This window comes from Chelon labrosus, assembly GCF_963514085.1.
Source record: "Chelon labrosus genome assembly, chromosome: 15".
Classification (NCBI taxonomy): Eukaryota; Metazoa; Chordata; class Actinopteri; order Mugiliformes; family Mugilidae; genus Chelon; species Chelon labrosus.
In genome coordinates, this window is record NC_140348.1 from 27,359,756 (window position 1) to 27,386,781 (window position 27,026).

The 27,026-nt window shown below is 42.8% G+C and overlaps 2 protein-coding genes across 3 annotated transcripts in view; both read left to right on the plus strand.

The window, feature by feature from the left end:
- LOC311500536 (NACHT, LRR and PYD domains-containing protein 3-like) overlaps positions 1-27,026 on the plus strand; it is an 81,352-nt gene that overhangs the window by 30,191 nt on the left and 24,135 nt on the right. The gene's annotated exons all lie outside the window — the stretch shown is intronic.
- LOC311500538 (NACHT, LRR and PYD domains-containing protein 3-like) lies at positions 1,809-26,333 on the plus strand. Of its 2 annotated transcripts, none has more exons than XM_084562023.1 (13): positions 1,809-2,620; positions 5,039-5,264; positions 5,472-5,609; positions 6,070-6,148; positions 6,294-6,522; positions 6,689-8,474; positions 8,739-8,915; positions 9,882-10,058; positions 10,341-10,514; positions 23,631-23,804; positions 24,089-24,262; positions 24,545-24,718; positions 25,489-26,333. In XM_084562023.1, exons 2-13 carry the CDS (start codon positions 5,068-5,070, stop codon positions 25,502-25,504), a joined length of 3,495 nt encoding a protein of 1,164 aa, XP_084418149.1. In that variant the 5' UTR covers positions 1,809-2,620; positions 5,039-5,067; the 3' UTR covers positions 25,505-26,333. The 2 variants fall into 2 exon arrangements, with proteins under 2 accessions (XP_084418149.1, XP_084418148.1); XM_084562022.1 differs by lacking the exon at positions 1,809-2,620 and adding an exon at positions 2,650-3,636.

Genomic DNA, 27,026 nt, shown 5'->3' on the forward strand with positions numbered 1-27,026 from the left:
CACTCCTACCTGAATGAACAATTCTCCAACCTGCCTATGATTCCTCTTACATTTTCAAACTGTCATGTAACATCATCAGTTTGTATCATAAGATTCCACATGTACGCTTTAGTCAGATATGTGTATCTATGACAGATGTATGTTTATCTTGCTGTTCTCTTCTCTTCTCTCTTTGCTGTTCTCTTCTCTCTTTCTTCTGTCTGTACCCGGCTGGCCTTAGGCAGATGGGTCCCTCCATATGAGCTGGGTTCTGCTTGAGGTTTCTTCCTGTTAAAAGGGAGTTTTTCCTTGCCACCGTTGCCTTCAGGCTGCTCTGGGGGTTTCAGGCTGCTCTGGGGGTTTCAGGCCGGGTTTTTGTAAAGCGTCTTGAGACGATTTGTATTGTTATTGACGCTATATAAATAAAATTGAATTGAATTGAATTATTTTGCTTTAAAAAGTATTTTAAAATATCAATGACGTCATACACATCGTACGACCAGATACTGCTTTACGGCAATCCTTCAGTCACTGCTTTGGTGCTTTCGCGCTCTGCACTTTCTTTTCTCTCGAGGCATGGACAACACAGCTGACACGGGTAAATAATCGTGCTAGAAGAGTTTCTGTTTCGTTGTTTTAAAAGACCGGGCCGAAAAAAAACAAACTTGGGCGAAAAAGTCCGTCTTAACATTCTGGTCCCGCTTCGGATGCCACGATGCCGTCAAGCGGGATCTGGTCGTAATCAGTCCTTCACTGACCAATCAGCGTTCATTAGCACAATGCTAGCGTGTTATGGGCAACAACAACTCAACCTGTAAGAAAACGAAAGGACATAAGTTCTCGTTCATTCAACTTTTGACCTATAACCCATGTTGAACTTGCAAAACCTACAATCAAATCTGAGATTTCTCAACGACAATCGGGTGAAAGAGACACATTTAGCCGTTTAGCTCCATAGAGTCCCATTCATGTTGCACTCATGGCGATCGCCCCCAGTGGAAATCTGGTGGAACTGCAACCAAAATTCGTTACAATGGGACTTAATAGAGAGTGGGAAGGCTCTCCGTAGACGGGCTCTGGTTTTAGTTTAGTTGTTGTAGTAGGAGGCAGTGGCCAGCAGGTGGTGCTGCTGTCATTTCTGACTGCAGAACACAGAGATCCAGGCAGAAGTCTGCTGCATGTTGCCTCCTTTTAAACCAGCTGATCACCAACTGTTGTACAGCTGACACTGAGACAGCAGAGATCCAACAAGGAAGAAGTTTCTTTCTAAAGCTGAGCGTTGTGCAGGGTGACAGTTTCTAAACTAGAAGAGTGGATCTGAATGTGTGATTATTATAGTTTTTGTTGCTCAGAAAGTGCTAAATAAAACTGCTGTTGATCATTGATTCAATTAAAGGTCTATATGATGTGATTCTTTTTCTCCTTCATTGATCCCTCAGTGGGGAATTCTTTCTCTCCATTTAACCCATCCACTGGTTCACACAGCAGTGTGGACTCTGATCATCACTGACAGCTGATCACAGACTCTTAGATGTTTCTTGCAGGTGGCATCAAGGACCAACCTTGTATAAAATCAAAATCCATCACGTCCTGTCTACTAATAATTCTTCCTGCTTCAATTAAAGCGTGGTCGTTGTGAGTGAAGTTAATATTTAATCAAGATGATCTCTTGTTTCTCTCTTGAGCCTTATTGATAGATTTATTCTTAGAAATGTACGTCTCTGGTAAGAACCAGTGGGCTTGGAGCTGAGAACCACAGACAGCTACAAATAAGACAGATAGACTACCACAGGTTTTATCAGTGTTGGTTAAACATTTGCTTTCTTTAGTATAATTATGTTGACATTTGAAGATGGCCACACTTTATTTTTCAGATGATTCCCCCCACCAACCCATGCTGGTGCTATGCTATATAACCTAGTAATATTGAGTTGTTAAATCTTCATATTCTGATGATTTGATACGTACAGACTGTTAAACTAAATATCTTCTATCATTTACTACTTCCCGTTTTGACTGAAGGTCTAGTTTTGAGAATGTTTTAATCTTCGATGTACAATCTTCCATTTTTGTCATTCACACAGAGAATCCCAATAAACGGACCGTGAAGAAGAAGAGCAACAGCATGAACCCGTGGCTCACTAGCGCCCTCTTCCATGAGGCAGAAGTACTGGCTGTTTTCAGTGCAGTTTAATGTCAGATCAGCAAGACTAGATATGTTCCACTCATATATGAAATACATTAACTAGGCTATGGAAATGATGACATATGATAAAAGTGTGTAGCCTACAACCATTATATTAGTGACATACAGAGAGTTAGCCACAGGCACGAGCCCAATCCAGTTTGTGAGAGATTGCGCAATTCAAGGTGAGGCTCAGCTGCCTGTTGCCTCAACTCATGTCTCTACTTGTATTTACCTGACAGGTGAGGCACTGTCTCACTTGTAATAAGCTGCATCTGGCAAAACGACGACTCTCCTGTTTCCTTTCACTTCCACCAGGGTCGTGTCTCAGATCTTTTTCTCCATCTGAAGGTAATGAAGCAGTTTGTCGTGTTTTCTTCATCAGCTGTCAGCAGCTCAGTTCCAGCAGAAATCTGCAGCTCCATAGTTCACGTTAAACTCAGTAACAGCTGAAAGGTAAGAGTCTGGATGAAACTCATCCTCTATGTTGTGTCTCTGAGTGATCACGGTCCGTTTGTGTCACTCGGTGCATAAATATGATTGAAGGTGATTTTCATCGAGGACACAGTCGGGCTTTTATTTTGAAACTGTCTCTAGAAGTTTGATCTGCTTTTGTAACGTAAAGCTGAAAGTAACTAAGTACTTTTAGCCTCCCAGTTAATGGTAGCTCTTCCTAGCTTCGTAACAATAGTTCTTCCTGGTGTAGCCCTGCTAAAAATCCTTACTCATAAATAAATTAATGAATAGTTTAAGAAGTTCATGTTTGGGTAAATGTTAAAAGAATAGCTCATAATGATTAAATATTTTGATAGAAGAGGAGGCATTTATCATTAAAAAGATACAAATGTACATGGTTGAATATTGCATTTTATTTTGAAGAAATTCATGGAGATGAGGAAGTACTGTCTGAGGGAAAAAGTGTGATCCTGATCATTGATTGGTTCAGGTGTGATTGACAGGTTTGACAGGGAGTGAGTGAGAGTGAGTGTTTTTTGGGGGAACGATGATGTGACGAGGCACGGAGAAGACACGTGGCCGCGAGTGGGTAACTCTGCAGCGAAAATAATTAAATGTGTAGTGTTTCAGTATCTGAGAGACTGTCTGCTCTGTCTGTTCGCGCACAGCTTTAGAAGTTTCAGCTCGAAACTTTAGTGGAGCTGGACTGTTTTAGCTTAGCCAAGCTACTGAGCTAACGTCAGTTAACTGTCGGCATTCGCTATCAAAGTGAACGTGTTAGCCGCGAGGAGCTAAATCAGCTTTGGATAACGGCTTTGCCTCGTGGTCTCGACGCGGGAGTATGAGGACTCGGCTGCGCTGCTGCCGGTGTGTGTGACTCGTCGTCGTTGGTCATCGCTGGACGTCGTCGGTGGACTTCATCGCCGGACATCACTCATTCATCTGTTGCTTCCAGTCTTCCTGCTGTGTTGTGTTCCAGAGTTGGACCGGGTAAACGGGCGTCTCGGAGGTTGCAGGTAACATCTTTCTGTTGTTGTTCCTGGATCTCTGGAATAAAACTGGATTTCCTCGCATTCAAAAGTCACCATATCAGGCCTGCGACGGGGTTATTTTGTTTTGCCGGCTGTGTGTATGTGTGTGTGTGTGTGAGTGTGGGCCCACTGAGTCGAGTTAAAATTTAATACTGAGAATAAAATCTGTGTGTTAAAGTAATTTGAATGTCTATAAAACTTCAAGGGTATTTTGAATCTTAAAGAATAGTGTTATTGAAATATAACAGTGCACACATATTTGTGTTTATTATCAAGTGTTTATTTGAACTGAATATAGGTACTCTCTGGTTGAGTATTAATTTTGGTTAATTCATAAATGGTAGTGAACCAGACAATTTCATGATTTAAGTGTCATTTACAGAGAAGACAAAGCATTTAATTTAAACATATTTTTTCAAATTAAAGTGTGCTGGTATTTTGTTATTTCATTTAAAGCCTGAAGTAAATGATTGATTCGTTTATTTTCTGAAAAAAAGGGTCTTGTGATATTTCTTGATATTAGAGTCATAAGGTGAGTTAATTTAGGTTTAACAGCTGAATGTGCGTGTAAACTGGAATCCAAATTGACTTGGGTAAAAATCTTAGAGACTGGGGTTAAAGTACGATTGGTTAAATACAATATAGGAACCCAGAAGCCTGCCCTTAGTATAAGGTCTATTGAGGGTAGTGCTACACTGGTTTTCTTGCCTCCTAAGTAGGGGTTGTAGGGAGTAAAAGTACTTTTACTCCAGTACTTTTAATATTGAAGATAATCTGCCTGATGTGAATATTAACATGTTGTGCTGCTTTCTACTGCTCCACATTTCACAGGGAGATGTTTGACTTTAGAATGTAACGTAAAGCATTGAGAGTAACTAAGTACTTTTACTCCAGTAGCCTACTGCCTTTATCCATCATGCAGAGCTAAAATTACAAAGTCGCACTGTAGAATGAGAATTCAAATATCCAGAGTGTTTCCATCCATGTGTTGGAGGAGAACAGCTAATATGCAGAATATGAAGTCCACTTTACTGACCACATGTTTTTACACCACTTTTACTTTGTGATATTTGATTCTTTCTTTAAACAAAAGACAAAGATGAATTAGTTGTACCACTGGTGATCCTGTGCTGCATCATCAGCTGACATGTTTAAAATGTTGTTAACCAGCATTGACTTGACTGAATATTAATGAGCTGGAGCTTCCAGTCAGACTCAGTGTCTGTGAACGCATCATGTGTGTCCTCCATGGCTCCATCTAGTGGACTGATAGTAGAACTACAGCAGCTGATGAATAAGAGCCAATCAGTGGAGGATCAGCTGATCTTTTTACAGCAGAAATGATTTCAGTTGATGTTCACATGAATGATTAGTGTTTCCTCTGCAGGTGAAAGTAGAAAGTGTGAATTCAGCAGCATGGATCAGAGTGAGGACAGACTGGAGGTACCAGGACCTGGACCTGGACCTGGACCTGAACCTGGACCTGGACCTGGACTTAGACCTAAACCTGGACCTAAACCTGCACCTGAACCCAGCTGTGTGACCTTGAAGAGCGACCAGTCGAAGGATGGTTGGATTGATTTTAAAGGAGGACGTGGTTCTGGTCCAAAGAGGTAAAGTGTCAGTGAAGCTGTCTTACATGAGGAGCTGATGGTCCTACTTTCATCTCTCTTCCTCTTTGGGTTAAAGCTGGTTCATCACTCTTGCGTCACTGAGTTTATACAACATGTTTGTTTCATCCTTTTACTTCTGACGTCTCTTCTTTGAATTTATTCTCATCAGTTTTTATCCAACATGCACATTTATCTGTGGTGGTTTAGTTTCAGGATCCAGCAGCAGAGACCAGACTCTCCTGGACCTGAACCTGGATCTGAACCCAGCTGTGTGTCCTTTAAGAGCGACTGGTCAAAGGACTTTGTTATTGATTTTAAAAGAGAACATGGTTCTTCTCCAAAGAGGTAAAGATGTCTTGATGTCTTGTTTCCCTGTGGAGGAAATATCAATATTTCTACAGATTTTCTGACAAATCAGAGAAAAGATCTATGAGGAGGATAAAGATCTGAAGTGTGGATGAAAACCTAAATCACTCTTTTTACATGCTAAAATGGCTAAAGCTAATATTGTATAAACTAAGTGACTTTAAAAGATGAGAGCAAACAGAGATGTAGAGGAAGCGACCATTGTTTTAATGTTTTGAAGCTATAAACTAAATGAACTTGTCTGTTGAAGAGTAATCAGCGTTGTGTCTTTTGAAGCTGTTGAACCTTAGAAAAACATGAATATTTCTTTCTTGTGTACATACCAGTAGTTGGGAAAACAGCCCCTTAGAAGAGGTGATCAATAAGTGGATATTTGAAGCAGAGTAGTGTCTTCAATCTTCTAATGGATGAGAGCTAATTGTTGATGATTGGTCCACAGAGTCCACCAGCAGAGCTCAGAGGTTCTCAGTGGTCAGTCTGCCCAGCAGCATCAAACACACCTGGACTCCATCTTTCTGGTCTGTACATGTACAACAACTACTTTCCATCATCTCCATGCTGCACTTTGTAGACCAGTGGATTGTCAGTGTGTCCAACATGGATCTGATGTTTGTCTCCATGATTTCAGTCTGCTTGTGTCATTCATATGGTATTCTGTTCCAGCTGCTGGAGGACAACATCATCACTTTTGTGAAGAACGAGCTGAAGAAGATTCAGAAGGTTCTGAGTCCAGATTACCCAGAATACTCAGAGAGTCAGAGGGAGAATGAGGAGGTGTTGGAGGGTGAGGATGAAGAGCGGAGTAGGAGCAGTAGAGATTTATTTCTGAAGATCACAGTGAACTTCCTGAGGAGAATAAAGCAGGAGGAGCTGGCTGACTGTCTGCAGAGCAGTAAGAGGATTTCTCTAAACATTCAAGCTGCTGGAGAAATGGAACATTTACTAATGTCTCCAGAGATGAACCAAGATATATTCACACACTCATTCTTTAGAGCAATGACATGTTGGAATATTTACTGGAGAGTTTATTCATTCATCTTATTTGTTTGTTCATTCAGGACATGATACTGCAGTTTGTGGACGACAGTTTAAATCTACTCTGAAGGAGAAGTTCCAGTGTGTGTTTGAGGGGATTGCTAAAGCAGGAGAGTCAACCCTTCTGAATGAGATCTACACAGAGCTCTACATCACAGAGGGAGGGACTGCAGAGGTCAATGATGAACATGAGGTCAGACAGATTGAAACAGCATCCAGGAAACCGCACAGACCAGAAACAACCATCAGACAAGAAGATCTCTTTAAAGCCTCACCTGGAAGACATGGACCAATCAGAAGAGTGATGACAAAGGGAGTGGCTGGCATTGGGAAAACAGTCTTAACACAGAAGTTCACTCTGGACTGGGCTGAAGACAAAGCCAACCAGGACATCCTCTTCATATTTCCATTCACTTTCAGAGAGCTGAATGTGCTGAAAGAGAGAAAGTTCAGCTTGGTGGAACTTGTTCATCACTTCTTCACTGACACCAAAGAAGCAGGAATCTGCAGCTTTGAAGAGTACCAGGTTGTGTTCATCTTTGACGGTCTGGATGAGTGTCGACTTCCTCTGGACTTCCACAAGACTGAGATCCTGACTGATGTTACAGAGTCCACCTCAGTGGATGTGCTGCTGACAAACCTCATCAGGGGGAAACTGCTTCCCTCTGCTCGCCTCTGGATAACCACACGACCTGCAGCAGCCAATCAGATCCCTCCTGGGTGTGTTGACATGGTGACAGAGGTCAGAGGGTTCACTGACCCCCAGAAGGAGGAGTACTTCAGGAAGAGATTCAGAGATGAGGAGCAGGCCAGCAGGATCATCTCCCACATCAAGTCATCACGAAGCCTCCACATCATGTGTCACATCCCAGTCTTCTGCTGGATCACTGCTACAGTTCTGGAGGATGTGTTGGAAACCAGAGAGGGAGGAGAGCCGCCCAAGACCCTGACTGAGATGTACATCCATTTTCTGGTGGTTCAGACTAAAGTGAAGAAGGTCAAGTACAATGGAGGAGCTAAGACAGATCTACACTGGAGTCCAGAGAGCAGGAAGATGATTGAGTCTCTGGGAAAACTGGCTTTTGATCAGCTGCTGAAAGGGAACCTGATCTTCTATGAATCAGACCTGACAGAATGTGGCATTGATATCAGAGCAGCCTCAGTGTACTCAGGAGTGTTCACACAGATCTTTAAAGAGGAGAGAGGACTGTACCAGGAAAAGGTGTTCTGCTTCGTCCATCTGAGTGTTCAGGAGTTTCTGGCTGCAGTCTACATCATCCACTGTTACACCAACAGGAAGACAGAGGTGCTGGAGGACTTCCTGGGAAGAAACTACAATAACTCACCTCTGGATAAATTTCTGAAGAAAGTCATTGAGAAATCCCTGGAGAGTAAAAATGGTCACCTGGACCTGTTAGTTCGCTTCCTTCATGGGCTCTCTCTGGAGTCCAACCAGAGACTCTTAGGAGGTCTGCTGGGTCAGACAGAGAACAGTCCAGTAATCATCCAGAGAACCATCAACAACCTGAAGAAGATGAACACTTATAAAATCTCTCCTGACAGAAGCATCAACATATTCCACTGTCTGATGGAGATGAACGACCTCTCAGTTCATCAGGAGATCCAAGAGTTCCTGAAGTCAGAGAACAGATCAAAGAAGAAACTCTCTGAGATCCACTGCTCAGCTCTGGCCCACATGCTGCAAATGTCAGAGGAGGTTCTGGATGAGTTGGACCTGAAGAAGTACAACACATCAGAGGAGGGACGACGGAGACTGATCCCAGCCTTGAGGAACTGCAGAAAGGCTCGGTGAGTCCGGATCATTAACAGAATCAGAATCAGTGGAGATTAGTAGCTTAGTTCTTCAGACGTTCTCATTCTTCTTCAAACAGTGTTCCACTTGTTAACTGCAAACATTACAGTCAGTTGTATTTAGTACCAGATGTTCATCAGCTGTTTAAAGCTGAGAACAGGAGTGATGTGGAGACAAAATGTCCAACAGGATGTGTCCAACTGTCCACTCATCAAACGCATCAAGTCATAGAAATTCTTCTTCCATTTGTCTTATGACAGACTTGTTAACTGTGGACTCTCGGAGAGTCACTGTGAAGCCGTGGCCTCAGCTCTGAAGTCCAACCCCTCCCATCTCAAACATCTGGACCTGAGTTATAACATCTATCTGGAGGATTCAGGAGTGAAGCATCTGTCTGCTGGACTGGAAAGTCCAAACTGTAAACTGGAGACTCTGGGGTCAGGTTTCATTTATTTTTTCATCAGTTTTCTGAAGGATGGAGATCCAGTTCTCTTGTCAGGACTGTCAGATAGGAAATTAGCTCAAAGAGTTTAAATGAAGGAGCATCATGTTCCTGAACATCAGCAGTTGTCATCTGTGGTGGGTCTGATCACAAACCAGATCAAGTCCAGTGTTCACATGTACATTAACAGAGTTCTTGGTGTCATTAATCATTCTTTCTGTCCATACTTTCTGTGGAGAAATCCCCTTATAGTCTGACTCCAATGAGACAAGATGGAGGACAGCATCCACAGTGTTGTTGTGTGGATGAATGATTGTAAAGTTGATCTTCAACTCATCGTGTTCTTCAGCACATCCAGTCAGTAACTTTGTGTTTCCACAGTGTTTCCTGCTGAGCTGCAGTGGAGGGACAGGAACTCAAAGAGGAACTTTGATTAGTGTCAGTCAGACTGCTGAAGCTTCATATTAGTGTCAGCTGAACAGTGGAGTTGTGTTAGGAAGAGACCACTTCACAGTCAGTGTGTGGGCAGCAGAAATCTGAAGAACTCTGTAATGTCCATATGACATGTGACTGTTGTTGGAAGACACACTTGAACATGTCAACTTCTCCTTTAACATTTGAATGACTCAAATCTCCTAAGACACCAAATCTAGGACGAAGAAGCTCCTGGAATCAACAAACTTATCAACAGTTTGTAGTCCAACATGTGTGAGGAGGAGATATTGATCCTGTAATGAGGTCAGCAGCATCTTATTGGTCTGTGTTGGCATGAATAGTTGTCTGAATGTTGTACTGACGTTTGGATGATGTCTGTAGAAGGCTGACATGATGAAGATCCACAATAACACAAGGACGAAGTCACTCTACTCATTTTAGAGAACAGCTCATTGATCAGGACACATTTCAGACCTCAACACATCTGATTGATCATCAATCATTTCATCTTTTATTCTTCATTCAGATTGATTAACTGCAGTTTGTCAGAGATCAGCTGTGATTCTCTGGGACCCTCTCTGAAGTCCAACCCCTCCCATCTGAAACATCTGGACCTCAGTGAAAACAACAACCTGAAGGATTTGGGAGTTAAGCAGCTGTGTGGTTTTCTGGAGAGTCCAGACTGTAGACTGGAGACTCTGAGGTCAGTTCACTGTCTGTTACTGTTGTAGATCTGATATGTTTAATCACCAACTGAATCTAATTCATGTTCATCCACAACTTTTCTCCATAAATCTGTGAATGTACTTTAGTTCAAGACGAGTGTTTTTAGCAGAAATTGTAAAAAATGTCCACTGTTAGTTGTTAAAGTCAACGAAGCTTAAAGGCTGTTAGGACACAGTAATGTTGAGTTGCAAATTTAACACCTGAACACATGTGATTGAAATATTAATGATTTAATCTACATCTTTTATTCTTTATTCAGATTGAGGATGTGCAGTTTGTCAGAAATCAGCTTTGATTCTCTGGGACCAACTCTGAAGTCCAACCCCTCCCATCTGAAATGTCTGAGCCTGAGTGGAAACAATCTGAAGGATTCAGGAGTGAAGCAGCTGTGTGGTTTTCTGGAGAGTCCAGCCTGTAGACTGGAGACTCTGAGGTCAGTTCACTGTCTCTTACTGTTGTAGATCTGATATGTTTAATCACCAACTGAATCTAATTCATGTTCATCCAGAACTTTCCTCCATAAATCTGAAAATGTCCTTTAGTTCAAGATGAGTGTTTGTCGCAGAAATTGTAGAAAATGTCCATTGTGGGGTCGTTAGTAAGCAGGTCATGGAGTGTGTGTTTCCACTCAGCTCCTCCATCCTTGCTAAGTTTAAATAATAAACGCCTGATTCTTACACCTTTTGACGGTGGCAGGTAAGTCATAACACTCTGAACGATGGGTAAAAACAAGAAAAAGTTCCAAAAGGCGCAAGAAACACCCTTGAGGAGTGAATATGAGGTCCCGCCAGGTGAGCTAGCTAAAGTTAGCTCACCAGGCACTGCTAACCCCAGGGATACTGTCGCAGAAATGACAGAGGAACCCTCATCGCCTGTCCTACACGCGATGAACACCAGACTGTGTACCCAGAACAAACTCCTGAAAGCCAAACTGAGCGACCTCGAGGGCCGGTCAAGACGACAAAACATCAAAATCACAGGGCTGCCCGAGAAGATTGAGAAAGGCTCTGCAACAGCATTTGTGTCAGATGTGTTGCCTCAACCTTTGGGACCTGATCACTTTCCCCACAGGATCAAAGTGGACCAGGTGCACCGAATCGTCCTAGAAGCCATGCGCCATGATTGCCAAAATACACCATGACCCAGTAAACGAAAAGATAATGCAAGTAGCTCTTAAAAAGATAAATTATTATCTGTGCCGATGCACTAGCTCCCATTGCAGGCAATATATTACTATTGCTTTGCGTTTATTATTCTTCCGCCTTCCGGTCTCTTTTTTCGGTTCGCTTCTTCTCCCAGAGTTCTTAAAAAAAATAGACAAATTGTATATCCAGACGTGCGCCTTAATCGGGACAAGTGTGCTATGACTTTTCTAAGCGATTCTTCCAACGGGGCGAGAATAATCGGGCAAAAAGCGGGCGTTTTGGCCCATTGAAATGAATGGAGAAGCCCGAAAAAATCGCCAACATTCCAAAATCTCCTCCTTCGCTTTGCTGAGCGATTACTCGGCTGTGCTTCGGAGTAGAAAAATGCTTGGAAGTTTGTACGAGGCACGGGAAGTGTAGCTTTTTTATTTTGAAAACGGCGTTTCGATACCTTTTACGGTTTGGTCAGGGTCGCAGTTTACGTTTTGGTGAAATTTTGGAAAAATCTGAAAAAATCATCGTTTATAATGGATCTCTATGGACGCACTCTAGCTTCACTCTAACTTCAGAGTTTCGTCGAAATTCTGAAAAAAAAAAGGTTTAATCTTACGGAGTGGCCACAGTTTTTGAGGTACACCGATAAAAACTATATAAAAACGTAGGGATTTTTGTTGGCTTTCAGATGGTGTGGGTTTTATTTGTGTGGGACGTACGGTTTGGGCTGCAGGCTCCTCCGAGCGAGGAGTGCGCCGACCAGTTTTCGAATTTTTCCCCATGTGTGTGTATGTGGAAAGCGAGAGCGATTTTTCGACGATTTTTCGACTCGCATATTTTTTTTCCAAAACGACTACGGCCACAATTTTCGCAGTACGCGCGTGGGAACAACACTAAATTGTAGAAAACCCTCGGCTGACGCTCACAATGTGCTTGTTTTCCCGATAGGACTTTTAGTTTTTGATTTATGAGCATTTGTTCGGACCCCTAATCCTAGGGTCCAGTTTTTTTGGACCTCCTTCTCACTCAGGCAGAGGTGAGAGTCAGAAGGAGACTTCAAACAGCAGGTGGCCCTGGTAGCCATGACAACCGGACCCTAACGAGCTTACACACGCAGCAGAAGAGGAGCACATTCACACAGACACAGAGTGCCAAAACATTATGACCAATCCTGACGAGCAGACTCAGCACAGGTGCACACAGAAAGTGGATAAGGGTTCTGAGTGGATAACAGGTTCTGCCACAACATTAAAACCCCTCAAACCATTACTGCAGTACTGTAGGGGGCCAGAACCTGACACTATGACCCCCCCACTCCAACCCCCCCACCCCCCTCCCACTATAGCATTACAGACACAGACTGCCAAAACATTATGACCCCTCAACCCATTACAGGACTATAGTTGGGTGGCAGAATCTGACACTATGACCCTCCTCCACTCCATTTAAGCATTACAGTAAGAGACTGCCAAAACATTATGACCACTTAACCCATTACAGGACTATAGTTGGGCTGATGATGTTTTAAATTAAATAAACTCTTCCTCCCTCCTCTACCTCCCTTCCGCCCTCCCTCCTCTCCCTGCTCCCCCTCCCTCCCTCCTCTCTCTCCCCCTCCCTCCCTCCTCTCTCTTCCTCCTCTCTCTCCCTTCCTCCCTCCTCTGTCTCCCTCCCTCCTCTCTATCTGTCCCTCCTCTCCCTGCTCCCCCCCTCCTCTCTCTCCCCCTCCCTCCTCTCTCTTCCTCCTCTCTATCCCTCCCTTCCTCCTCTCTCTCCCTTCCTCCCTCCTCTGTCTCCCTCCCTCCTCTCTATCTGTCCCTCCTCTCCCTGCTCCCCCCCTCCTCTCTCTCCCCCTCCCTCCCTCCTCTCTCTTCCTCCTCTCTCTCCCTTCCTCCCTCTCTCCCCCCTCTCTCTCCCTCCCTCCTCTCCCCCCCCCTCTCTTTTCCCCCCCTCCTACATGCATGACATCAAACTCACACCCATCCAGTCACTTTGTTGCCGAGTGATGTGATATAATATGATGATTTAGCACGCACACTTGAAACTGGACGTCAGCATCATCGGCACAGTCAAAATTTCCGCAGGAATTTTCTAGTTTTTATTTTGTTTTTGGTTTTTTTCATTTTTATTAACTTACTAGGTTTATGTGTAGGCTTCTTACCCAGCAGTTCCACAATAATGTGGCATATATAATTGTGAGGGGTACTATTTTGACTTTTCAGGTCACTTTGTTAAATATTAATGCACCAAATTTAGATAACCCAAGTTTTTTTTTGTGGTGTGTTCAGTCTTTTTCCTGATTTATCAACAACCAATTTGATTGCTGGTGGCGATTACAACTGCATTTTAGACACGTTTATGGATAGGTCTTCTTCACGCCCTGTTAATCCCTTAGACTCTACAGTTGTACTGAAATGTATTAAAAACTTTGCAGCAACCCAGTAACAATTAATACTGTTAGAGCATGAAGGGTCACACGGCATATGGAAGGTAGATCAGGGCTTACGTCAGTTTTCAATCGCTGATAACTCTGACTTTCTCCCAGGAACCTTGGAAAGGTTTAATTTAAATGCTGGACAGCTAGTGATCTTTTTGATGGTCCTACCCTCATGACTTTCAATCAAGTTATGGAAAAATATGGCATATCAAGAAATTATCTGTTGTAGACAGATGTTGTTATTTTCAGGTCAGAGATTTTATTATAAAAGATACATCTCTGCTTGCTGATATGAATGTCACACAGATAGAGAAACAACAACTTCTTTCTCTGGGTAATGCTTCCATTAAAACCTTTTATGCCGGTCTGAGGGATTGCTCAAATCTCAGTGCTCGGGCGCTAGGAGTGATCTGGGAGAGGGAACTGGGTGTTGTGATAATCTGGGGACATCTGGGGTAAGGAAAATAACTGTTTGTAACCAGACAAGAGCGATGCAATTTGAGATAGTGCATAGATCACATGTTGGTCCAAACTGTCTCTCCAAATACAGAAAGGATGTTTCTCCATTTTGTCTTAAATGTAAGACAGATATTAGTGATCTTACTCACTGTTTCTGGTCCTGTGCAAAAATACAAAAATATTGGAGGGGTGTCTTGTTTGAAATGCAAAAGGTTTTGAGGAAGGAGCTTGAACTTGACCTGTTTCCCTTCGTTCTGGGTCTTCCCAGTGATCGTTTTTGTTTGTTTGTTTTTTATTTTGCCTTTTATTTGGGGATACAAAACACACCGTATAGCCAAAGATTCAGGAGGGCTGGCTTTGCCTGTGTTTCAACACTATTACCGGGCAGCTAACGCCTGAGTCCTTGTTTACTGGCAGGACGCATATCCTAAAGAGCTTGAAGATACAACCCCACCGTGGGTGGCTAAAGAGCAGGATGTTAGTGGCATCTCCCTCTCAGCGCTACTCCATGCTGGAAAAAAAAAAACTCTTGGATTTAAAGGGATTGGCCTTATAGTCAAAAACAAAAAAAGAAAGAAACATTCAAGTTGCCAGACACTTCCATTTTAGCCCCCATCTGTTATAATCATGCATTTCCTCCTTCTCAACTAGACGTTGGCTTTTTACCCTGGAAAAGGAAAGGTCTTGTTACTACTAAGGACCTGAACACTGATAATGTTTTCTCTTCATCTGCTCAGTTTAAAGCAATATTTTCACTGGAATCATTCTATTTTTTCAGGTTACTGCAAGTCAAAGAGAAAACCTTTCAAATTTTGAAACTTATAATTCTCCTGATAAGCTTCAGTTCTTATGGACAACCAACCCTGGTAGTGAAAAGCTGGTCTCAATTATTGTACACATGTTCACAGGTCTGACTACTCCATCCACGCAACATTTGAAGGCATCATGGGAAAGTGAAACAGGTGTAGAAATTTCAGAAGATACGTGGGCTAAATGTCTACACAGCATACACTCTTGCTCAATTAACTCAAGACATCAGTTATTCAGTACAAAGTCATAAATAGACTGTATTATTCACCTGTCAAGTTACACTCATTTTACCCATCCTTTTCACCACTTAAATGCAATCATTCTGATGGAACGCTGGCTCACACGGTCTTAAGTTTTTCACTGCTACTCAGATGTTTATGGACATCAGAATCAGAATCAGAATCAGCTTTAATGGCCAAGTATATACACATACAAGGAATTTGACTCCAGCAACTTTGCTCTCATGGCCTCTCTCCTAATCCAGAAAGGGCCATTTTAGGCAGGTCACAACAGATAGAAACTCTAAGTCGTTGGAAAACTATGTTGATCCAGTATGGAATGGTCATTACAAAGAAAACTATTCTTAAGGTTTGGAATAAAGAAACACCCCCCCCTTCTTTGAATTTTGGTTCTCAGAGTTTTGAGCACTTTATATACCAGTTTCAGATCTGGCAACACTTCCTTGATTACATCACAGTACGGAGAGGACCCTCATGACACCTCGATGGCTCATATTTACTTAAATATTTGTCGTTATCTAATTTTTAAAACATATAAGCGGATGACCAAAGAAACCTGTGTAAAAGAGTTCACCATAGTTCTGTTTTGGTTTTTACTTCCTTTTTTACTTGTCCTTCTTTGTTTACTTAGTGTAAGGGCCAATAAGGGCCAGTTAAGCAATAATAATTTAAGTTAAAAATTAATGATGATAACTTCATTATAATTCATATAAGGATTAGAGCATGTTAGTTTAAAATACACAATTAGTAATGTGTAAAAGGTTAAAAACATTTCTATGCTCTAAATTCTATGATGTGATGTCACTAGTGGTAACTATGGTGACAAGCCTGGACAAAAGGGAGGACTCAGTCGCAGAGGCAGTTAGAAAAAAAGTCTTTAATAATTCCAAAATAAAACTCTCACAAGGAGGTAACCAAAGTAACAAACAAAAAATCACTCCAGAGGAGGCAAAAACTTGACAAAGAGTTCAAAGGTTCTAAACTTAAATATGGCGTGGAATTCGTAGGCTGGTATGCACGACGTGACGAGACGAAACGAAACGTAACACACTAGGCTCGTTTGAGATGTCTGCGCCTGTTTGAGGCTTAGGTGCATACGTCAACGTGAACTTACGCCGACTGTAGGGGTGGAGCATAAAACGGCTGCAGACAAGTCGGACACGGTCAACTTTGTGTAAACAATGGCGGATCTCGCGGCGTTTGCATTCGTTGTTGCCGACGAAATAGAAGCTTTGGAGTTACCGGAATTTATACCCGTGTTACAACAAGCATGCTGTATGCAAAGGATTGTGAATAGCAGCAAATCTACTGAATAAGGATTAAGTAGCATAGTGCTTTGGTCTCCAATCTTGGCGAAAATGAACTGCTGATTAGGCTACTTATTTGAATATTTACTTTTACACCCAAAGTCGTTTAGCACCTGTAACTCAACCATGAAACGAATTCACAGAAAGATATTGAGATGGAGATTAAACGCCATTTGTTTTCATTTTTGGACAGACAGGTGTGAAGAAGAACCCCAAAAATCTACTAACCGTTAACAAGATTTGAACTACGGACGGCCGATCGCCAGACTGACGTGTTACCCACTAAACCAATTTAGGATGATACTGAAGAAGCAGTACTACGATATAAGTAAAGGATAATGGACGACACTTCTACAAATTTAATGCACGCGTTCTAGATGGTAAAACGGCCCAACGCGAAGTCTTAGAATGTAACGTGTGATTCAGCTCTGCACACGCCCGATCTCGAACCAGCAGCACCTCGGATCGGGAGGCGAGCGTGCTGACAGTTGAGCCAATAGCCCAGGCTATTTATTTTCGGATAGTCTAACGGAGTGAAGTCCATTATCCCGCTTATTCTACTGTTACCAACATGTTAAAAATGCCTTTTTACTGTTTAATCGAAGAAATGAACACTGCATTGAACTGCAGTCAGATGTACAACGTTTTCAGTAGGCCAGCCTACCGTTGTTGCAGAAATCACATATAAGAAGGTATCCCTTCGATTTCTGTTCATTTTCGCATATTCCAACATAAGGAAGCGAGAAACGTCAAAATCGTCATGAGGAGATTCCTCCCAAACTGCCCAATCACGTCTTTGAACTGACGTCATGAGGGCGGGTTTCCGGTCGTGCAGTTCGTGGAAAGCAACTGCAAGATCTGACTGCAGGCGAAGACTCCCGCGATATTTTAAGGTCATGTGACATGGTGACGTGGTGGTAAGTCCCTCCCTGGCTGACACAAGTCGGACAGGATTTCTAACCAGTATGCATTGCGTCCATCCCAGCATGCATCACGTCAAGTCAGATCTGCACAGATCTGCATGAAGTCGAACACGCCTACTGAGAGTGAGGAGTCACGTGCCGATTTGGGTTGATTTGGGCGGGGTCTGAGCCGGTCGGCCATGATGGTAGGAGACTCTATCGGTTGCCAGGGGCAATGCCTTCAGAACTTAACAGAGGCGCGACTAAACATTCCAGAGCTCTTTAACTTTTGCGCGTTTATTATTTCGGCGGGACAGATCTACGAATACAAGAAAAGTAAAGTAAAGCAATGGAGAAAGTTAAGGCGAAAGAAAATGGGCCTTACAGGGACAAGCTTACACCTACCGCAAAACAGCGGTAGGTGCGGTCGTGTTCGTGCGTTGTGTTTATTAAGACCAACAGAGACCGAACCACTGTTTTCGTTGATTTATTCGCCGTACCTGGCAGGACAGTATACAGTCAGTCTCGTGAAACTTCCAAATAACTTGCTCTCACACTGTAGCGCAGGGAGACAGCGCAGGAAAACTGTATTATTATGTATTATGACATTATGCTACCAACAAGGTAGCATAATGTCATGAGCAGAATCTCAACTACTTTTTAGTTAACATTAATGGTTGGCCATTGAGCATTTTCGAAGAGGCAACAGTTTGTTAGATAGTTAGCTAGGCAGCAAACTTCAGATGCACTTCAGGGTTTGCAACAACATTAACAGCTAGGTAACCTACACTTCATAGCTTTAACAAACAACATAAAGACATTTTTTAGAGAAAGTACCCGAGTGAAAATGCAGAGAACACACTCTCATCGACTGGGGGGTGAGATCGAAAGTAAGGTCCTTTCTTCTTATTGCAGCCAACCAAGCAATCCGGCGTCTCCTCGTCAGGTCAGAGACTTGCTCTCCCTGATCCTGTGTCCATTTCGGTAACCTAAAAAACTGCATTCCATTGTTCCTATGTTTTCCATATGTATCGTGTGAGGTACTGGAGCAGTTTTTAACGCAGCAGTGAGTTCCAGGCATGGTAAAACAGTGCGGAATTGCGAGAACCTCCTCTACTACCGAGTTAACAACACACGTAAACAATCATGTTTTGCCGCTGGGATCCTGCCAACATGGCGGAGAGGGTGAGGATCCCGCGAGATACCGCGATATCGAGGGGAGGGGCTCTGTACCATGACGACAACTCCTCACTCTCAATAGCGCAATTGCCCTGGTAATATCTTTCCATTTCTTACTACTCTTGTCGTAAGGTGTAGCAGCAGTAAACGATGCCTGCAGTGAAAGCTGTGTAGTCTTGGGACGTGCTCCGCTGGTGCTGCTGGTCCCACTTGCGCTCATTTTGGCCCGGGTTGCCTCTTCATATTCACGGGCGTGCGTGTTTTTTAAATGATGAAACAGGTTGCTTGTGTTTCCACCTCTTGCTGTCACAACACGGCGGCAAACCTTGCATATTACTTTAGTTTGCTCTGTGTCGGATGATTTAAAACCGAACCAGTTCCAAATAACGGAGGTGCCTCCTCTTTTTGGAACGAGAGTTTCCTCTCCAGCGGCCTCGGTCACTCCGTCTGGTTCCGACACTCCACTCATCTCTTTTCAGATAATATAGGCTACAGGCCCGACCTTTCTTCACGATGTTTCACCAGTCGTTTCTTTATTGATTACCCAGGTTAAGTGCTCGTTACGCTAATTTAATGGCCACTCCCTTTTTACCACCTGCAAAGCTGATACGAATATGTTTTACTTTTTTATTTGTAACAAGATATATAATATATAAGGACAGGTATTCAGACAATAACTGAACGTTTGAAGAAAATTTAATGCCTTGTTTAGAATTAGGCTATTATTGATGTAAATGCAGCCGTTCAAGGCGCACAACTGATTTATTACGGTATTGACGGTATTGCAAAATCCATGTCGTGGTGCAATGTCACACCGGTGATGACTTTGACACCGGTGTACCGCCCACCCCTAATTGCAAGCCTTGAGTCAAACAACGTGGAGTTTGGCATCATTTTGAGAAGTTGTATTGCATTCGTTTTTATGAAGAAAAGTGACTGACAGAGAAGGCACTACTGGAGAAATTACAAAGGCACATAGCACTGAGGAGACACAATTTAGGAGGAGTGAAAGAAGTGATGGGAAATGATTTTGCACTTAATCTACAGGAGTTTAGTCGCCTCAACAATGAAGTCGCAAAGATTTTGGTTGAAGATGAAAAAATATATGACCAGGAAAAATGGTTTGAACCCAAAATGGCATCCATCACAAAATTTATGAAAGAAACTAAAAAATGGATTGCAGATGTACATGAATCTGTACTGCAAAGGGAGAAGGATGAGGACGTTGACCCCCAAGATACTGTCAAACCAAGTGACAGTGTTTCTCAGGTTGATGTCAATGATGCAGGGTACGCCCGCCCATGTGGATCTCAAGTTAGTTGCACGTCAGCCACAACACGGGTCTTATCAACACGCGTTAAACAAGAAGCTGAACATGCAGCCCTGCTTGAACGTGTGGCTGCGCAGAAGAAAAGGCAGCAGCTTGAGCTTGAAATGACCAGATTTAAAGTTGCAAGGGAAGAACTTGAACTGGAGACTGCGTTAGCTGAAAGCAGTGCAAAAATAAAGGTGCTCAAAGAGTATGAGAACTCAGAAGATGGTTTGAGTAGCCACAGACTAGCACAAAGGCTACGAGGTGGGAACGTGAGGCAAGAAAGAACCAGCTTTCCTCTTCAACCAGGCAGCATGAACTTTTATGCACCACCACAAACGCTGCACAGTGTGGCTCCACAAGATTTGAACTATAATGCACCAACCAACAGAGGTGAGGACATAATAAAAGTCATGCAAAATCAGAATATAATTACTGAGCTACTAGTTAAACAACAAAAGCAATCTCAGCTACCAGGATATTCCTGTCTTCAGAGGTGATGCACTGCAATACAAATTGTTCAACAGAGCATTTGAGCATTCAATAGAACAAAAGACAGACGATGATCAAGACAGATTGTATTTTTTGGAACAGTTTACAACCTGTAAACCCCAAGAGTTAGTCCTCAGCTGTGCTCACATGACACCCAGCAAAGGCTACTACGAAGGGAAGCGTCTTCTTTGTAAACACTATGGGGATGAACTACATATCGCCAGTGCATACATCGATAAGGCATTAAAATGGCCGCAGATCAAGTCAGATGACGTAAAGGCATTGAGTGCTTATGCAATGTTTTTGGTTGGATGTCGCAACTCTATGGAGGACATAGACTTCTTAGACGAGATGGACAATCCTACCAACTTACGAACAGTGGTGTTTGAACTACCCTACAAAATGAAAGAATGCTGGTGTGCTGAAGCTTTTGATATCAAAGAGCGAAGATGCAGAAGAGCAAGGTTTGCCGATTTAGTGAGCTACACAGACCGCCAAGCTAAAATAATGCTTGATCCCCTCTTTGGTAATATACCAGACAGCCGCTCAGTCACAACTGGAAAAACTGAGCTCAAAGAAAGGCATCCTGCAAAGAGAGAGATCCGTGGAAGTAGTTTTGCCACAAACGTTTCAGCTGAAAACCAGCGGCCTCCAGGACCATATGTGAAACCAGCAAACTCGAGCGAGACAGGGATTGCCTTTGAGAAGCCATGTTTGTACTGCCAGCAATCTCACACCCTAGCTACATGTAGCCAAATCAAAATGCAGCCACACAAAGAACGCATGGAGTTCTTGAAGTTAAAGGGCCTGTGTTTTGGATGCTTAAACCCTGGCCATCTCAGCAAATTCTGCAAAAGAAGAATTGAGTGTAAACAATGTGCATTAAGGCACCCAGACATTCTACACACAGCAAAAAGGGAAGTTTCTGTCTCTTCTGACAAGAGCGATGGTAGCCACAGAAATAAAGAAAGTTCTGTTTCATCTGAGAAGGCTTATGGTGCTCACAAAGAAGAAGTATCATGTGCTCAAGTTTCTATCACTCAAGAATCCTGTAGCCTCACAGGGGCTGGAGAACCTGAATGTGTACTGTCAATAGTACCAGTGAAGATTAAGTCAAAAAAGACTGACAAGTATGTGGAAACGTTTGCTTTCTTGGACCCAGGAAGTACAGCAACGTTCTGCACTGGAGACCTGCAAAAGAAACTGAACGTTAAAGGGAAACCAACACAAATACTTCTCAGCAGAAGTGTGCAGACTGGAAGACAACAAGTATATTCAGTTACCCAAGGTGTACACTCACAGCAACATACCTGTTCACACTGACAACATACCAAAGCAATCAGATATGTGCAACTGGCCTTACCTCAAAGAAGTACGCTTGCCAGAAATAGAAGCAGATGTAGGCTTACTCATTGGAGCAAACTGTCCAAAGGCAATGGAGATATGGCGCATCATCAACAGTAGAGATGGAGGACCTTATGCGATGAAGACTGCTGTTGGCTGGGTCGTGAATGGGCCCATAAGAAAAGAACTCGACGCAAACAGAGAATAAATCACCTCAATGTTCAGGGAACAGGATCTCTGTGATGGAAATTGAGAAGTTGCTGGTCCAGCAGTACAATACTGACTTCCCAGAGCGTAACTATGATGACAAAGAAGAGTTGTCACAAGAAAACAAACAATTCATGCAGTCTGTACAGGAAACAGCAACTCTAGAGAATGAACATTACAGCATTGGATTGCCACTCAGGAACAGAAGGCTTCAAATGCCTAATAATCATTGTGTGGCAGAACAGCGCATAGCCACTCTGTTCAAAAAGTTCAAGAAGAATCCTGAGTTCTATGAAGAGTACAAAGCCTTCATGGACACCATTATTGACAAAGGCTATGCTGTTCAAGTTCCAGCACATCAGCTGAACCGTGATGACAACAGGGTGTTCTACATACCGCATCTCGGAGTGTATCACCCAAAGAAAAGAAAGTTAAGAGTGGTCTTCGACTGCACAGCCTCCGTTCAGGGCCGGTCCTTGAATGATGAGTTACTACAGGGACCCGACAAGACCAACACACTGGTTGGTGTCCTCTTAAGATTTCGTGAGGAGCCAACAGCCATGATGGCAGACATCGAGTCGATGTTCTACCAAGTCAAGGTCCCAGAAGAGGATGCAGATCTTCTCCACTTTCTATGGCTCCAGTCGTCTTGCCCGCTAAACTCCTGCTGAAAGAGCTTTGTAAAGAGCAACATGGTTGGGATGAGAACATTGTTGAAAAACATGCTGAGGATTGGAAAAAATGGAAAGAAGATGTTACTCACCTCTCCAAGTTCCATATGGACAGATGTTTGAAACCATCAGACTTCGGATGCGCTGCTGCAGCACGTTTGCATCATTTCTCAGATGCCTCAGAGTACGCATATGGCACTGTGTCTTATCTACTGCTAGAGAACAAGCAAGGCAAGAAGCATTGTTCTTTCCTGATTGGGAAAGCAAGGGTGGCCCCACTCAAACAGGTCAAAATCCCCCGACTCGAGCTGACGGCAGCAGTCGTCACAGTGAAGATAGACAAGATGTTACGTCAAGAACTTCAAGTTCCACTGCAACCATCTATCTTCTGGACGGACAGCACAACCGTGCTCAGATATATTGTCAGTGAAACTGCTCGATTCAAAACTTTCGTTGCAAACAGAGTCACGGTGATTCGAGAAGCCACCAAGCCTTCTCAATGAAACTACATAGGAACAGCAGAAAATCCTGCAGATCAAGCTAGCAGGGGCCTGAAGGCCAAGAGTTTGATGTAAGGGGGAACATGGATTAATGGACCGAACTTCTTTCTGAACAATGAATGTGATTGGCCAACACAACCTATAGAAAGGAAAGAAAGTCTTCAAGACGATCCAGAGGTCAAAAACGCAGTTACAGACAACACAATCGAAGTCAAAGATAACATGGAACCGATGAACAAGTTGATCTACTACTACTCGGACTGGCATAAGCTGAAAAGGTCGGTTGCCTGGATTTAAAAGGTAAAGAAAACTTTGCAGCAACTGAAGGATGAAAGAAAGGAGTTCACAAGAACAATCAGTCAAACTGAAAAGGACCCTGAAAGGCAAAAGTCAAAAAAAGTGGACATAAATTGTCCAGTTAGTTGTTAAAGTCAATGAAGCTTAAAGGCTGTTAGGACGCAGTAATGTTAAGCTGCACATTTAAAACCTGAACACATCTGATTGAATTATTCATTCATTCATTTAATCTACATCTTTTATTCTTTATTCAGATTGAGGAACTGCTGGTTGTCAGAGATCAGCTGTGATTCTCTGGTCTCAGCTCTGAAGTCCAACCCCTCCCATCTGAAACATCTGGACCTGAGTAAAAACAACCTGAAGGATTCAGGAGTGAAGCAGCTGTGTGGTTTTCTGGAGTGTCCAGACTGTATACTGGAGACTCTGAGGTCAGACTCCATGTTTTCTTTGTGTGCTAAGATGAATATGATGGTAAGGTTGTGGTGACTCTAAACTGTAGACATCGGGTTGATATTCTACTGAGCCACACTGAGGAGCTTCATGGTAAAGTCTGTTTTCTTCTTCTGTGGTTTAGTCCATAGACTCTGGCATAGCTATGCTGAGCTCCAGATTTCAAAACTTCCTAGAAGAAAAATCCTCCACTGGATGATTGACTCTGACACAAAAACAGTGAAAATTAACTTTGTTTTAACATATTTTATTCTTTATTCAGATTGATTTGCTGCACTTTGTCAGAGATCAGCTGTGATTCTCTGGTCTCAGCTCTGAAGTCCAATCCCTCCCACCTGGAACATCTGGACCTGAGTTACAACAACCTGAAGGACTCAGGAGTGAAGCAGCTGTGTGGTGTTCCAGAGAGTCCGGACTGGAGCCTGGAAACTCTGAAGTCAGTTCACTGTCTGTTACTGTTGTAGATCTGATATGTTTAATCGCCAACTGAATCTAATTCATGTTCATCCAGAACTTTCTTCCTTAAATCTGTTAATGTCCTTTAGTTCAAGACGAGTGTTTGTAGCAGAAACTGTAGAAAATATTCACTGTTAGTTGTTAAAGTTAATGAAGTTTAAAGGTTGTTAGGACACAGTAATGTTAAGCTGCACATTTAAAACCTGAACACATCTGATTGAATTATTCATGGTTTTATTTATATATTTTATTCTTTATTCAGAATGAAGAGATGCAGTTTGTCAGAGATCAGCTGTGATTCTCTGGTCTCAGCTCTGAAGTCCAACCCCTCCCATCTGAAACAACTGGACCTGAGTCTCAACAACCTGCAGGATTCAGGAGTAAAGCAGTTACTTCATCTTGTGAAAAGTCCAGACTGTAGACTGGAGACTCTGAGGTAAGTAGAGGGTTCCAGTCAGTCCATGCTGCTTTCATCAGTATTGTCCTAAACACAGTTAGTATCAAAGATTCAGTGTTTCTTGTTAACTCACAGCTTCTCAGTGAAACTGTGAGAGGAGAATGGAGACAGGCTTTAGGAGTGGACAGAAAGACAGGGAGGGAGAGAGACAACAGTCAGCCAATCAGATGAGCCAGAAGCTTGTTGTGATCATGTGTTTGAGTTGATGTGAAGACGACTATTGTTGTGTTGATGTGTCCAGGAAATAAAGCTGGATTCTAGCTGACAGCCTTCCAAGATGAATAGAGACAGTGGTGGTCATTCATCAAATCTGATGAACAACTGATCACAGCTCTGAGATCAGTCTGACTGAAGCCTGCACATCACAGAACCAGCATTACATTTAGTAACCATGAGCAGAGTCATCACATGTGTCATTATTAGTCAGCTGATCTTTGTTTAAATGGAGCAGCAGTAAATCCATCACTAAAGTGTTGGTGCAGTAATGAAGCGTTCAGGACTCTCAGCAGTTTATTAGTGAAATCTGCAGAGGAAACAGACTTGATGCTAAAAGTCTCTGCAGGTCTGTGTGTGTCCACTCCAACATGTTAACATGAAGCTGAAAGGAAGCTGGCTGAGCTCCACAGCTGCTCCACTGCTGCTCTGAACAGGACTGAAGTCCCTGCTGCTTTTTCTACTGGATGTCATGATGAAGGGAGACTCTGGAAACACTTGTTCACCTCCTCTCTTCTTTCTCCTCCTCTCTACAGATGGAAGACACCGTAGTAAACAGGACGGTGTGTGCTGTGAGAGGATGAGCTGTGTCCTGATGATCCAGAGGTTGAAGCAGACTCTGACTGGACCATGTTACTGGGAGGTGGAGAGGAGAGCTTCATCCACATGGTCTCCATTTAAGACCATCAACAGAGCTGCACTTCAACTCTTCACAGAGCTCCAACAAATCAAGTCCATTCCCTCATGAATGATTCAGACACATGTCAACCAGCCAGCATCAACAGTCCTTCCTGTTGTTGTGTAGATGTTTGTTCCAACTAGATTCTAATGTCTGTCTTCTCTTGTCTCTGTAGAATCAGTAGACTCCAGATGTTTTTACTCCTGTTACTCCTGTTTCATCCACATTTTTATTTCATTGGAGCAGGAGCTGGAGCGAGCAGCAGTCTGCTTTATTTGTCATTGATTATTGATTGGATTAGTCAGATTGTCAGTGACAGTGTTGATGGATGCTTTGCTTTGGTCTGATTTATTCTTCACTGGTTGGTTACAGAAACTTTACATCCTGCAAATCAGAAGTAAGAGCTCACTACCCTTCAGAGAACCACAGTAAAAGGCCACATTTTAATATAAATAGTGTGAAAATAGTTTATCCTAGACTTAAATAGTCTGGTCTTGAAGAGTTAGAATCAAGCTAGAAGTCTCTGTGTATTTTATAACTTAATTTAGACTCATGAACTTTTTCCAGAGCTTTAAACAAGAACTTTTTGTGATGGAAATGTAAAATGATTGATCTTTGAGGTTTGATTGCAACTCAACATGTGAACCACTTAAACCACTACATGTAGTTTATTTTTCTAACTAAATAAAAGCAGACTTCTGAGCATGTGTCCTCTTCTCTGTCATAGTCAGACTGTGGTGGCCACTTCTAGTCGACTAGTCTGTAGTTAGTTTGTCGACTTCACTGCTGTATCACGTGGACTAGTCAGTGATCACGTGACAATAACAACATGGACGCCCCCTAGAAGACAGGTGAGGAGCCCACCATACTTCCATACTACCCACCATACTACCGTGACAAGTCAGTCCTGAAATACAACTGGTACTACTGCAATGCATCTGAAAATACATCTACTAACGCTAACAGAGGAACGGTCTAAATCCTCTGGACAGCAGTCAGTTAACTTCACCAAACGTCCTGTGGTAACAGAGAGAAGGAGACTGCACATCAACTATTTGCTAAAGTTATTAGACCTTTAGCTGCAGAGAAATACCTGCTACACTATCCCATCTAACAACATGCTGTGGAGTACTATTAAATGCTATTCGTATAGGAAGTAGAAGTTTTAGTTTAGTTGTTGTAGTAGGAGGCAGTGGCCAGCAGGTGGTGCTGCTGTCATTTCTGACTGCAGAACACAGAGATCCAGGCAGAAGTCTGCTGCATGTTGCCTGCTTTTAAACCAGCTGATCACCAACTGTTGTACAGCTGACACTGAGACAGCAGAGATCCAACAAGGAAGAAGTTTCTTTCTAAAGCTGAGTCTTGTGCAGGGTGACAGTTTCTAAACTACAAGAG